General features: G+C 42.9%; 1 protein-coding gene across 2 annotated transcripts in view; it reads left to right on the forward strand.

Moving 5' to 3' along the window:
- Window positions 1-3,217: 3,217 nt before the first annotated feature.
- ACMSD (aminocarboxymuconate semialdehyde decarboxylase) overlaps window positions 3,218-14,957 on the forward strand; it is a 65,287-nt gene continuing 53,547 nt past the window's right edge. Inside the window, exons 1-3 of one of the 2 annotated variants that reach the window (XM_011937720.1) lie at window positions 3,218-3,339; window positions 8,941-9,047; window positions 9,810-9,854. Coding sequence is in view for 1 of the 2 variants with exons in the window: in XM_011937719.1 (XP_011793109.1) it covers window positions 3,283-3,339; window positions 9,810-9,854 (102 nt within the window). In the remaining variant the exon portion in view is untranslated. The remainder of the gene's footprint in view (window positions 3,340-8,940; window positions 9,048-9,809; window positions 9,855-14,957) is intronic. The other variant, XM_011937719.1, reaches the window with a different exon arrangement.

A 14,957-nucleotide genomic window follows, 5' to 3' on the forward strand; every position in this document is an offset into this window, starting at 1 on the left:
TCTGTAAAGGATTTTATTTCTCCTTCACTGATAAAACTTAGTTTGGCTGGATATGAAATTCTGGGTTGAAAACTCTTTTCTTTAAGAATGTTGAATATTGGCCCCCACTCCTTTCTGGCTTGGAGAGTTTCTGCCGAGGGATCTGTTGTTAGTCTGATGAGCCCTTTGTGTGCAACCTAACCTTTCTCTCTGGCTGCCCTTAACATTTTTTCCTTCATTACAAGTTTGGTGAATCTGACAATTATGTGTCTTGGAGTTGCTCCTCTCGAGGAGTATCTTTGTGGCATTCTCTGTATTTCCTGAATTTGAATGTTGGCTTGTCTTACTAGGTTGGGGAAATTCTCCCGGATGATATCCTGCAGAGTGTTTTCCAACTTAGTTCCATTTTCCCCATCACTTTCAGGCACACCAATCAGATGTAGATTTGGTCTTTTCACATAATCCCATATTTCTTGGAGGCTTTGTTCATTTCTTTCTACTCTTTTTTCTCTACACTTCTCTTCTCGCTTCATTTCATTCATTTGATCTTCAATCGCTGATACTCTTTCTTCCAGTTCATTGAGTTGGTTACTGAAGCTTGTGCATTTGTCACGTAAGTCCCGTGTTATGGTTTTCATCTCTATCAGTTCTTTTAAGGTCTTCTCTGCATTGATTATTCTAGTTATCCATTCATCCATTCTTTTTTCAAGGTTTTTAGTTTCTTTGAGCTGGTTACATAGTTCCTCCTTTAGCTCTGAGAAGTTTGATCAACTGAAGCCTTCTTCTCTCAACTCATTAAAGTCATTGTCCATCCACCTTTGTTCCGTTGCTGGTGATGAGCTGTGTTCCTATGGAGGGGGAGATGCAGTCTGATTTTTTGAATTTCCAGCTTTTCTGCCCTGCTTTTTCCCCATCTTTGTGGTTTTATCTGCCTTTGATCTTTGATGATGGTGACGTACTGATGGGGTTTTGGTGTGGGTGTCCTTTCTGTTTGTTAGTTTTCCCTCTAACAGTCAGGACCCTCAGCTGTAGGTCTGTTGGAGATTGCTTGAGGTCCACTCCAGACCCTGTTTGCCTGGGTATCAGCATTGGAAGCTGCAGAATATAGAATATTGCTGAACAGCTAGTGTTGCTGTCTGATTCTTGCTCTGGAAGCTTCGTCTCAGGGGTGTACCCCACTGTGTGAGCTGTGAGGTGTCGGTCTGCACCTAGTGGGGGATGTCTCCCATTTAGGCTACTCAGGGGTCAGGGACCCACTTGAGCAGCCAGTCTGTCTGTTCTCAGATTTCAACCTCCGTGCTGGGAGATCCACTGCTCTTTTCAAAGCTATCAGACAAGGACACTTACCTCTGCCGAGGTTTCTGCTGCTTTTTGTTTAGCTATGCCCTGTCCCCAGAGGAGGAGTCTATAGAGGCAGGCTGGCCTCCTTGAGCTGTGGTGGGCTCCACCCAATTCGAGGTTCCTGGCGGCTTTGTTTACCTACTTAAGCCTCAGCAATGGTGGGCACCCCTCCCCCAGCCTCGCTGCCGCCTTGCAGTTAGATCTCAGACTGCTGTGCTAGCAATGAGGGAGGCTCCATGGGCTCGGGACCCTCTGGGCCAGGTGTGGGATATAATCTTCTGCTGTGCCGTTTGCTAAGGCCCTTGGTAAAGCACAGTATTAGGGTGGGAGTTACCCGATTTTCCAGGTGTTGCGTGTCTGAATTTCCTTTGGCTAGGAAAAGGAATTGCCTTCCCCCTTGCACTTCCCAGGTGAGGTGATGCCTAGTCCTGTTTCAGCTCTTGCTGGTCGGGCTGCACCAGTGGACCAGTGCCAACTGTCTGACACACCCCAGTGAGATGAACCTGGTACCTCAGTTGAAAATGCAGAAATCACCCATCTTCTGTGTCACTCACGCTGGGAGCTGGAGGCTGGAGCTGTTCCTATTCGGCCATCTTGCAGCTCACTGAACTTTTAAAAAACAAAAAATGGATTTCAAGGATTTCCTTTATTTTCTTTCAAGCTGTCTGTTACAATTTATCCAGAATCTAGCTGAATTACAGAAGGAAGCTTTTTGACTACTCAATTTATGTATTGTGGAGTCTGAAGTGAAGGGAGCATCCAAGGTATGTTTAAGGGTTTGCCAGGGGACCTGGGGTCCCTTCAACATTTTAAGCTGTCCAGGAAGGGGAAAGGGTAAACACAGAACAATCAAGGGCTGTTTTGTTCCAGGCTGTCTTTAGAGGCATGACCATAAGCCCCACTTTCCGTTGTATTGGAAGCCCTCCCTGACTGATCTGATAACGCTAAATGGAAATGGCTACTATCTTCTTTTCCCTACACTTTAGGCTGTATACAATTATCTACTTCAGGATATATATCATCTTATCTCTCAGTCAACTTTACATCGTCAGCACATAGCAGTTCTCCATAAGTGTTTGTTAAATACATGAATGAAGCTGGGTGCCATGACTCTTGCCTGTAATCCCAGCACTTTGGGAGGCCAAGGTGGGTGGATTGCTTGAGTCCAGGAATTCGATACCAGCCTGGGCAATACAGTGAGACTGCGTCTCAAATTAAAAAACAAAAAAAAAGGAAAAAAATGCATGAATGAATGAGTCCGAGACAAAGGCACTGGAGGACAAAACATATATGAAGAGCGGACCCTTTCTGTGATTTAAAAGTAAACACGAAACTTCCGGACAACTTTTCAAGATGCTAAATTTTCATGAACAAGCCAACTGCTAAATATTATTTAAAGATATGGGAGTAACTAACTGAAAAAAGAGCAAAAGCATAAAAACTGGCTGCTTCTAAATCGTGCAAGGAAAGGTAAGAAAAGGTGAGTCAGGGATCTATCCTTTTTCTGCAAAAGCCCTCTACATGGTTTTATTTTTAACTACAAACTGATTACTATGTATAGCTTTATAAAAGTTAAAATATTTAAAATGAAAAATTAGTCAATTTTTGGCCTGCTATAAGTCAAAGCATCCTGCTGTGCTTTTGACCTCATACAGTTGAGTACAGTTCTTTTTTTTTTTTTTTTTTTTTAAGTTTTGTGCCAAGAGTCCTGACTACCAAAGTGTGTTGACCCGAAGCTTGGTTGACAAAGCTTGGTTAACCAAAGCTTGGTTAACAAATAAACAGAACTTTGAACTTTAGTAAGGAAGTTCTAATGGACCTAGACTGGGTTGGGCAGGCCTACTGACTGCTGCCTGAAGGTGGCTATAAAGGGACTAAGTAAATCAATTAACTCCACAGTTTTCACAAAGGTCTCTTGATATCAAAACTTCTTTCCTTACATGCTTCTCTGATCCTGTGGAGATGAAAATTGACATCCATAGTCATATTCTACCAAAAGAATGGCCAGATCTAAAAAAGGTAATGGTAATTAATTTGCTGAATTATTTCTGAAATTTCTCCAGGGTTTCTCAATGCCTTTCTCTTCTTTATGGAATTAGATGTCTAGTTTATCTGCTTTGGTGGGGGGTGGGGGGAGCTTAAATTATTTGGTAGTTCTGATTTCCTAGTTTTTAAAAATGACTTTTACATTTATTTTGAAAGAATATTGGATTAAAGAAATAAGTGCTTTCTCAGAATCCCTTTTTCCCCTCAAATGAACCATTCTTTAAAATTTCTGGAAAATTTAAGTAAAGCAGATTTACCTTCTTTAAAATCACATATTCAGCTGCTGGGAAGATACATGCCAACTACAGAATTTAAAGTTACAATTTTAAATAAAAGACTATTAAAAATGGAATGTGATTGGTTTCAAGGACTTCTAAAATATATCTCCTTTTCAAAATGTTTAAAATAAGTTTTAGAAGCACCGAGATAGCTTTGTGAATTTTTTTTTTAGTCTATTTTAGGACACTGCCTGAAACCTTTACTTTTTGATGTTCTTTATTCTATAAATCTTTGTCATGAAGAACTAGGAAGTAGGTACATCAAAAAACCCTAGAATAAATGACATGAAACTTTTGCACAGTGACATCTACTAAAAGAGTATTCTTTGTGTTTCTCTAAAGATGGAAATTTCCTTTTGTCATTAAGAACTTTTGAATGAATACAAAAAGAGGAAGGTGAGGAACATGAAGGAAATGTAAAATTGGCTATAGGCTTGTTCAGGCTTAATATCAGGTTTTACCCAATCTTCAGCATTCTGCCAGTACTTTCACACCACCAATAATGTTTCATCTTTTTTATCCCAAATAAGGGAAAATGAATTAACCCTAACTTGAATTAAATGTGGGTCATCGTGCAGGTAGATGAAACTATTTTCTTCTCATAGTTGTCTCATAGAAGAATGTTTATCTTAAGTATTTCTTTGTCCATTGGTATCTTAGGTAAGATGGGTGGTAGAAACCGTGGATTGAAAAATACAAGTGATCTTTGAAAGCCTATCCTATATACAGCTAAGGATAAAAGCTAAACCATTCAACCTGCTCTTCCTAAAAGGACTCTACATGTTGACACAGGAACATGCTGTTCTGAGTGCTGTTGTCCTCATCATAGTTTACTGAAGTGTAAACTGCTTCACAATGTTAATGATTTCAGGAAGGGAATGCACCAGTTCCTTTGTGAGAGTGCATCTGTGTTATTTAGAAGCTGCATGCAGTTTCTTATATCGTATGGTGCCCACCACTTTCTACCCCTCGTTTATGAGTATTTGCCTGATGAATGATGCAATGAACACATTGATTAATTTGTGAACACAAGAAGAAACTCCCTAATCTAAGAGTTTTGGTAAAATCCAAATTTTAGTATTTGGTATTTTAAAATAGCCATAATCTATACCTAGCAAATGGCACTAATTCCTCTGTTACAGCTTTTTTCTCTATTTGAATATGAAAGAACATCCACATGAAATGCTTTGGAAACCACCATGGTGGTCTCTAGAGGACAATGCCCACCTGTACTGTCCCACTGAGAGAGTTAGCTAGCATGACCGACCCTCCAAGCAGGGCTCCAAGCTCCAGGGCATACACCTCCTTGTGCAGACAGGATTTTGAGGCTTAGAGAGCTACAGTCTGAATATGGACATCTCCCCCAGAATTCAGGTGAAACCCTAGCCTACAAGGCAATGGTATTAGGAAATGCAGCCTTCTGGGGGTGATTAGGTCATGACAGCAGAGCCCTCATGAATGAGATCAGTGCCCTTATAAAGTAAGCCCAAGGAAGCTTGTTCACCCCTTCTACCACATGAGGGCACAGCAAGAAGGCACCATCTTAGAACCAGAAAGCCAGTTCTCACCAGATCTTGGACTTCCCAGCTTCCAAACTCCCTCTCCTTTCTATCACCAGCTATTGCTTTAAAGAGGGAGAGAAATTTTGTCCCAATAAACCAGGTTTCTTCTTCTTTTTTTATTTTTATGTATTTATTTTTATTTCCATATGCTATTGGGGAACAGGTGGTGTATGGTTATATGAGTAAGTTCTTTAGTGGTGATTTGTGAGATTTTGGTGCACCCATCACCCAAGCAGTATACACTGCACCCAATTTGTAGTCTTTTATCCCTCACTCCCTTCCCACCCTTTCCCCCTGAGTCCCCAAAGTCCATCATGTCATTCTTATGCCTTTGCATCCTCATAACTTAGCTCCCACTTACGAGTGAGAACATACGATGTTTGGTTTTTCATTCCAAACCAGGTTTCTTCTTATGTAGTAGTCTCACATGCTGCAAACAGACAGCTGACACTTCATCATCACTATCTACATCATTTTCATCGTTATAGTTATAATACTTCGTACTTCTAGGGAGAGACAGAGGGAGAAATAATTTACATAAACCTTGCAAAATATGCAGATAAGATTTATACTATTCACTTGACAGATGAGATGCTTGAGACTCAGAAATGAACCTAGAATCTCAGAGCTATATGGGGCCACCACAGTCCCTCAAGAGCCTCTCCATCACCACATCCACCTTGAGAAAACTGGCCCAAGAGAGTACGGCTGCTGGAATAACCTTGACCTTCTTATACAATGAAGAGACAGAAAAGTAGAATCAACATGCCTGAAGTGATGGTTAACTAATGATGACAAAGGGCTGGGATTTGAGAAATCTTTTCATTTTCACTTGCTAATAATAATTTTAGTCAGACTTACAAGCAGGATCCTTGAAAAAAATACGTATCCGAAGTATAAAGACAGTGGATTCAGGGATACTTGATCAAATTGTTTCTGATGAATGAGGACCCACACTCTCTGCTGTCACAAACAGGAGGTGGGGCCCAAGAAACTGTGGCGAAAGATGTTTCAGGTTGATCCGCAATGGATTATTCACAGCAACAATGAGGATGATACAGTTTCAGCTTTTTCCTCCAGCAAGGCTTTATTGACAGCCTACTGTCTGCCCAATAGTAGGGCTTGCAAAGATTCTTCTAATTATAAATGGAGCAAAAAATTCTGACCTCCAATTTAAAAATCATACACTTCCACCTTCTTTTGTTAGCAACTGCACTTGATCGATACAAGGCTTTAGAAGACAAAATCCTAGACATCATTTGATTTTTAGAAAATCCTTCTGAGGAGATAAATATCTGGTTTCATCACCCAGGAGGCTCATTATTCACCTCATGGAGGTGTGATGTCCTCAAGACATTAACAATAGTCATTCAGTTCATCCTCTTTGATTCATACATGTGCATTTCAGAAACATATCTCTTGTCTATAAAACTGAATTTCCTGGAATGTTTTCAATTTGCTTTTTATTTGGCATGCTCATAAATGCCTATGAGACACTGGTTATTGTCAGTCAAACACTTTCAGATTGTACATGCTTCCTGGGGCATATGCTCGGACCAAAACCACTCCCAGGGTCCTAAATTTTAGACCCCAGGCTCGGCTCAACCTGGGATGAGAACTGAGGGTCTACGTCAAGCACGGACCTGGAGAAGAATAAAATTGCCCTAAATAAGTTGGGTCTTTGCAAGGGGCCTGTGAGGTAAATTGGCACTTCACACTTTCCAGGAAAGGGAGGGAGGGATACAGAGGGGCAAAGGGCTCCTTTCCTCATGGCTCTCCTTAGTTCTGACCCCAGGGTATTCTATTTGGGGTTGGAATAAGACTGTCACCACTACTGCCACCCCTACCACCATCCCCACTGCTACTGTCACTGCCACCACCATCACCATCAGCCATCATGGGTACTACCACTGCCACCATATTCACTACTTCAGCCACACCACTACAACTACCTCACTCCCTCCACCATGCAATTAGTGCCCCCACCGTCACCACCATCATCACCAGCATCACTGTTAGCATGAATGAATGAAGCCCTGTCCACTGGCCAGGCCTGGTGTCAGCAGCTTTATATGCACTATCTCACCTAATTCCCCTGAAAACTTATGTCCCAGCCACTCCTGTTAGCCTCATTTTTATTAATACACATAGGGAAACAGGGACTTGGAGACATTTCACGCCAACCAAGTCAAGCGCCTTGTAAGTGACTTGTTGCGTGTGGGAGGATCCCTCTGCTCTGCCTTTCCTACCTCCCTGCCCTTCCCCACATGGAATGCTTCTCTACCTGCTAACATACGGGTGAGAGTTCCTTACAGAGTTATGAAAAAGTAACAAAGAAAGAGAGTGAGGGGGAGAAAGCAGGCAGTAGAGAAAGAAGGAAATAAAACCCTTTCTTCTACATGAAGGATAAAAGTTCAATGGCAAATTTCCAGTTTAAGAGCACAGTCTTAAGTTGACTCTAAAGTGTAACTGATTAAGGTCATATTCCATCCCTCCCCCAACATATCTCTCTTGGCAGCTTTTTCCAGGGGAAAAGAAGGAAAAAGTACAAAGGCATTGAATGCATGAAGGGCGAGAGCAGGGGTTGGGGGCACAAGCAAAGGAGAGGCTGGGTGCAGGGAGGAGAAGCTGAGTTTCGGCCGACAGTCTCCCTTGCCTGCCCAGCCTCCAAAACCAAGTCTGCTGATGTCACTGGGGAGGAAACCGAAGATAGATTTCTAAAGGTAATATGATTATTTGGGGCTAGGACTCAAGAACAGACCTCTTACCTGGGTAGAATAAGACTGGTATAGAATTAATCCAAACCTTATGAAGCTGTTGAGGCAGACCCCAGGCACAGACACAGAGACACAAACACCCCTATGCTGCACTGTGGCCCAGGCCCAGACCTTCCCCTCAGTCTAGAGGTGAAGGGAGCTAAGAAACGGATCCACCAAGACCTGACTCCCTACAGACAACTTCCCTGCACTGCGGCATGAAAATCAACTGCTGTACCCTGGCCTCATCCAGCCACAACAAACGAGAAGTTGAGCTGATGTTCAGCTTGCTTTGCTCACTGACCCATCGCTGCTGGCCAACTCAGAGTCATTAAGGAGCCCCCTCATGTAGCTATCTCCTGCCTCCATTCCTTCCCTCTGACACCACACTGTGACAGCCATGCAGGAAGCGTGGAAATCCTGAACACTAGAAGATCCTCTCCAATCTGACCCCGGGACTACCTTTTTGATGTCCCTCCCAATACTGCAGCCCAAGGTATAAAGTCAGCTCCCTCCCCAAGGCCCCCAGAGCACCTGTGCATCACGGTCACAGTGCGTCTCACATGCGATGATGTGGCCCTTTGATTCCTTGCCTACCCCAGCCTTAACCTCCCAAGACTCTGCTCCACATGGGCTGGAACTGTCCTTCCCTTTTATTTTCTCTTCCTTAGTAAGACTTGTCATAGATGGGACTCCATAAAAGCGTGAACAAGGAATAATGATATGATGCAGTATGATATATGATAAAGCCAGTAGTTATTTGAGTCATACTTACCTATGTTTTCAGTCGGTGGCTTTCCACAGTTTTTATGCATGATTCCCAGGCGGAAATCTACTTTACATTGTGACTCAGTACAAACATTTATATACATTAAATGGGAAGAAAAAATGTTATGAAACCATTACCTACTACATGGGAGACATTCTAATTTATTCTATTCCTTTCCATTCCTTTACTCTATGTTTTCCAAGAAGCAGACCCTGAGACAAGGATTCAGATACAAGTAGTTTGCTTTGGAGGTGATCCCAGGAAACACCAGTAGAGTGAGGAAGTGAGACAGGGAAAATAGGGCAGCCAGTGAAAGGTTTGTATTCCAGAGCAAAATGTGTGCCTCATCTCTGCGTTATCCAGACCGAGGGGTGGGGTACGGTGTGTTCAGTGTATTTATATACAACTCCCTCAATTATCTGTTAAGGGCTGTTGGGCCGAGGGGATGCAGGGAGCTAATTTCATAGTATTTCTTACCTGCTAGGTTGGCTTGATCAAAGCAGGTTCCCGGGGAAAGCCCTCAGCCAATGAAATGCAGGCGCTGGCTGACGGAGGTGGGCTGGTATGCACAGAAGTGTCAAAGCGAAGGGATACGAGCGGGACACCAACAGCATCTGCTATATACATGATTTCCTGTTTTAAAATGTTTGAGTCCCTATCCACTAAACTGATATCACAATCTACTCATGGATTGCAATGCAGAGTTTGAAAAGCAGTGTATTTCCTAAAGAGTGGTCCTTAGGGGCGATGTACTCCTGGTAACCTGTGACATGATTTTAGGTGGTACATGAACAATATTTTTTCATGTTAATCTTCATTTAAAAAATTAAAACTGCATTAGGGGAAAAGATAAAACCAGCACTGCTGAGATAACAGAATTTTCTTCTTGTGTAAATATATTGAAGGAAAAATGTAAGTGAATTTAATTGTAAATACTAAATAGGCGATACATGGGTATGGGGGAAATGGGAAGGCAAAGCTTGAAAGGTGGAGCTCAGGATCCTCTGCGCTAAGCATGCCCCTTGATTGCAGCCTGGTCTTTGCTTTTTGACTCTAACTGTGCTTCTCCCCACTGCAGAGGTTCGGCTATGAAGGCTGGGTGCAGCTCCAACACCACAGCAAGGTGAGTTTCTTCCAAAGCATGAACATCAGTAGGACTCAGGGACAGCTAAGCCATGGGATACCTCACTGCAGGCTGGGCCTCCAGGGAACCCCACTCTTCTGCCCGTGTATTAGCTTTGTTGTAGGCAAGGGAACAGCACTGAGATTTCTCAGAATAGTTGGGAAAAATGAGGTGACTTCAAAGAGTAGTATTTAGGAAGATAAAATTGGAATTTGAGAACCCATCAAAAAGTCTCTCTCTCTCTCTCTCTCTCTTTCACTCCTCCCCCCGCCACCAACCAATTTCAGCATTTATTGCTCTGCCTCAAGGAAGTGACCTAGTGCTCTCTACCAGTTATTACAGTACATTAAGGCTGACCAAATAAATGGGACAGTTAGGTTTGAGCATAAGCTGGAAAAATTAAACAGTGGAGACAAAGGAGAGAAGACAGTGTTATTAAGGGTTGAGTTCGGTAAGAGGAAAAAGCAAAAAGAAGGCGGCTGTGGGAAAAGCCCTCTAGAAATAATGAGGCCCAAGAGTGAGCTGGGAGTCTAGATCTGCCCAGGGTGTGGGTCTGATTTCATTTTCAGAGGCATCATACGTCCTCTTCGAGTTCAGAGGTAATATTCTTGAGCTCCCAGCTGGCATACAGACATGACTAATGCAGGCTCTGGTGGACTTGTGGTCTAGAAATCCAGTTAATGTGCAGAGTTAACCCAACGCAGCATGGAAAGGTTAGGACTCCCTTTACATCAGGTTCTAAGGGGCAGAGATTTGGGCACCAAGGATCAGAGAAGGCCTTCTGAAGGAAATGATGCCCATCCCACATCTTAAAGCAGGTGGGAGGCTTGCCCAGGGAATGAGGGAACCATGTTCTAGGAAAAAAGAAAGGGAACAAAGGCATGAAATATTAAACATATGTGAGCTCAGAAGCACTCAGCTATGGATGTTAACGCATTTCTCAAACTGTGGTCCCACAACCAGCAGGTTCACCATCACCTGGGAACTTGGGAGAAATGCAAATTCTCAAGCCCTGCCCCAGTCCTACCAAATCAGAACTCTAGAGGTAGGGCAAGCAACTTGTTTTAACAAGCCTCCTGGTGATTCTGATGCAGAGTCAACGGTTTTTTTTAATTAGCAATTTCTTTAAAGACAGGGTCTCCTCTATTGCCCAGCTGGAGGGTAGTGATGCAATCACACTCACTCACAGCCTCCAACTCCGAGGCTTAAGTGATCCTCCCACCTCAGCTTCCCAAGCAGCTGAGACTACAGGTGCACACCACCATGCCCAGCTAACTACTTTTTTATTTTTTAGACCGGGGGTCCAACATGTTGCCCAGGCTGACCTCAAACTCCGGGCCTCAAGTGGTCCTCCCACTTCAGCCTCCCAAAGTAGCGCATTCAACTTTGAGAACCACTGGCTCTCACACGTTCATTCACTGACTCACTACTTTTTATTGAAACTCGGTTTGTGTCAGGCCCACCAACCTAGACACTGGGAATATGCTGGTGAACAAGATAGACATAGTCCCTGCTCTGATGGTGCTCAGATTCTAGGGGTCACGAGTCAACATGGTCAATTCAGAGAATGGAATATAAAGCAGTGATGTGACAGAGAGCAAGAGGCTGGCTGGTCAGTGACCTGGCAAAGGCTCTGAAGATGAGAAGGGAACACTTGGAAAAGTGTTCCTGGCTGGGGGAACAGCAGTTGCAAAGGCCACCAACTGGTAAAGAGTTTATGTGTTCAAGGAACAGAAAGGAAGGCAATGTGGCTGAAATGCAGTGAAAGGGGGAGACAGTAGGAAATGGGCTGGCAAGGTAGGCAGAGGCCTGGACACATGGGGACTTGCAGGGCATGCTAAAGAGTCTGGATTGCATTCTCAAAATAATGCAAATTCTTCAGAGGGTCTTAGTGGCTTTAAAAGACCACTTTGGTTGCTCTGTGGAGAACACATAGATGCAGACAAGAGTAGGGAGAGCAAAGAAGAAGCAAGAAGATGGAGAGGAAGCCAGAAACCTCATCAGACAGGGTCATGAAGGATTTAGGGGTTTAGGCCCCGAAATGAGCTTAGGGCTTTGAACTTGATCCTGAAGACAGTGGGGAACCATTGAAGAGTTTTTTGGGATACACACACACACACACACACACACACACACACACACACACTTTAAGTTATGGGATCCATGTGCCGAACATGCAGATTTGTGGTTCACTGCACCCATCAACCTGTCGTCTACATTAGGTATTTCTCCTAATGCTATCCCTCTCCTAGCCCCCTATCCCCTGACAGGCCCCATTGTGTGATGTTTCCCTCCCTGTGTCCATGTGTTCTCATTGTTCAACTCCCGCTTATGAGAGAGAACATGCAGTGTTTGGTTTTCTATTCCTGTGTTAGTTTGCTGAGAATGATTTCCAGCTTCATCCATGTCCCTGCAAAGAACAGGAACTCATCCTTTTTTATGGTTGCATAGTATTCCATGGTGTATATGTGCCACTTTTTTTTTTGTTGTTGTTTTTTTGAGATGGAGTTTCGCTCTTGTCACACAGGCTAGAGTGCAATGGCACAATCTCGGCTCACCGCAACCTCTGCTTCCCGGGTTCAAGCGATTCTCCTGCCTCAGGCTCCCAAGTAGCTGGGATTACAGGCATGCACCACCACGCCTAGCTAATTTTGTATTTTTAGTAGAGACAGGGTTTCTCCATGTTGGTCAGGAGGATCTCGAGCTCCCAACCTCAGGTGATCCGCCCGTCTTGGCCTTCCAAAGTGCTGGGATTAGAGGCGTGAGCCATTGCATCCAGCTGGCCACATTTTCTTTATCCAGTCTATCATTGATGGGCATTTGGGTTGGTTCCAAGTCTTTGCTATTGTGAATAGTGCTGCAGTAAACATACCTGTGCATGTGTCTTTATAGTAGAATAATTTATAATCCTTTGGGTATATACCCAGTAATGGGATTGCTGAGTCAAATGGTATTTCTGGTTCTAGATCCTTGAGAAATTGCCACACTGTCTTCCACAATGGTTGAACTAACTTACACTCCCACCAACAGTATAAAAGCATTCCTATTTCTCCACATCCTCTCCAGCATCTGTTGTTTCCAGACTTTTTAATGATCGCCATTCTTACTGGCTATCATTAGTTAGAATGGTATCTCATTGTGAGATGATATCTCACTGTGGTTTTGATTTGCGTTTCTCTAATGACCAGTGATGATGAGCTTCTTTTCATTTTTGTTGGGTGCATAAATGTCTTCTTTTGAGAAGTGTCTGTTCATATCCTTTGCCCATTTTTTGATGGGGTTGTTTTTTTCTTGTAAATTTGTTAAAGTTCCCTATAGATTTTGGATATTAGCCCTTTGTCAGATGGATAGATTGCAAAACTTTCCTCCCATCCTGTGGGTTACCTATTCACTCTGATAATCATTTATTTTGCTGTGCAGAAGCTCTTTAGCTTAATTAGATCCCATTTGTCAATTTTGGCTTTTGTTACCATTGCTTCTGGTGTTTTAGTCATGAAGTCTTTGCCCATGCCTATGTCGTGAATGGTATTGCCTAGGTTTTCAAGAGTTTTAAACATCACTGTCTCTGAGGCAGTTCATCCTCACCTTCTTCAGTGTGTCCACTAAGTGCCAATTCAAACACTGTGCTTCACTTCTCCCATTCGAAATGCTAGTTTCTAGACCAGGATCTGATGCTCTAAGCTGGCCTCAAGTGTCTCCGATGGAAAGTATGATGTGAATGGAGCTGACGGCAAAGCAGCTAGGAAGCCCCAGCGGCAGGGACAGGGAGCTGCGATTTTTTCTTACTCCATGTCCCTGTCTTCAGTTTGTCCTTCAATAGTGGATTTGAATGGCCTTCATTTCATTTTGTTTTAATACCAAGAAATTTCATAAACTTAGTAGCCAAATCTCCAAAAGAAAACAAAAAGGAAATATTTTCCAGTCACATCTACTGACTTATTTATTTCCAGCAAAATTTGATACAATGGTAATCAAATAGGACAAAAGAGTAACACACTCCCTCTCTCAAAAACAAAACAAAGCAAACCAAAACAGACTCAGTCTGTATTTTTCATAATTACAGTTGTCAGGGATTCGAGTCCATAGAAAACAATAGGCAAATGTAAATGATATGCAAATGTATGCAATTATGCAAATAAGGCTGAGAGCGATGAGAAAATCCAGGATTTGGGATTTGAAAATAATTCTTACTCTCCTATGTTCCTCTAGTGAAGAAATATTTTCTGCCCCCAGAATTGGCTTACCCTGGAGATTCCTGTTCTCTCAAAGGTCTTTCCAAAACATTTCTCTGGTTTGCCCCATTTCTCTTCTTAACTCTTGGTTTTTCAGTGTTCCCCAAACAAATTGAGGGGTAGTCATTTGTCATGACAAAGCCTTGCTCAGAACTGAAAAACATTATTTGTCTTTTGGTTGAATATTTATAAAAGTATAAGTAGCAGGCCAGTCCTTGGTTTGTATGACAACCTGCCAGGAGCTGCATGGGGAGGGGGCAGAATTGTGCCCTGATGGCAAAGACACCTGGGAGCATTTTAAAGCCTCTGACCCAGGAGGGTAGACACGGGCCTGCTTCAAAGCTGTAGGTCAACAGCATCTAGAAACACACAATGAGTTCGTCCCGGGGCCTTGGGAACACACACACACACACAAAAACACACGCAAACATTTACATCACACTTACGATTTTTACATACATAATTGTCAGACCCCTCACTCTTATGGACCATGACCTCTCACTCTTATGGACCGTATTTGTGTTCCCCCACCCCAAATTCATATGTCAAAGTACTAACCCCTTTAAAAATGAAATAGATTGTAAAACAAAATAGCAGAATGCACTGCTTATGGCAAGAATAAATATTGTTTCATAAAACTTCTGTCTCAGTTTGTGTCTATACAAATAGATATATATGGATATTCTCAATGACAATGAAAAATAGCTTTTTCTTTTTTTTTTTTCTTTGAGATGGAGTTTCGCTCTTATTGCCCAGGATGGAGTGCAACGGTGCCATCTTGGCTCACTGCAACCTCCATCTCCCGGATTCAAGTGATTCTCCTGCCTCAGCGTTCCAAGTAGCTGGGATTACAGGCATGCGTCACCATGCC

This window comes from Colobus angolensis, unplaced genomic scaffold, assembly GCF_000951035.1.
Source record: "Colobus angolensis palliatus isolate OR3802 unplaced genomic scaffold, Cang.pa_1.0 Scaffold168, whole genome shotgun sequence".
NCBI lineage: Eukaryota > Metazoa > Chordata > Mammalia > Primates > Cercopithecidae > Colobus > Colobus angolensis.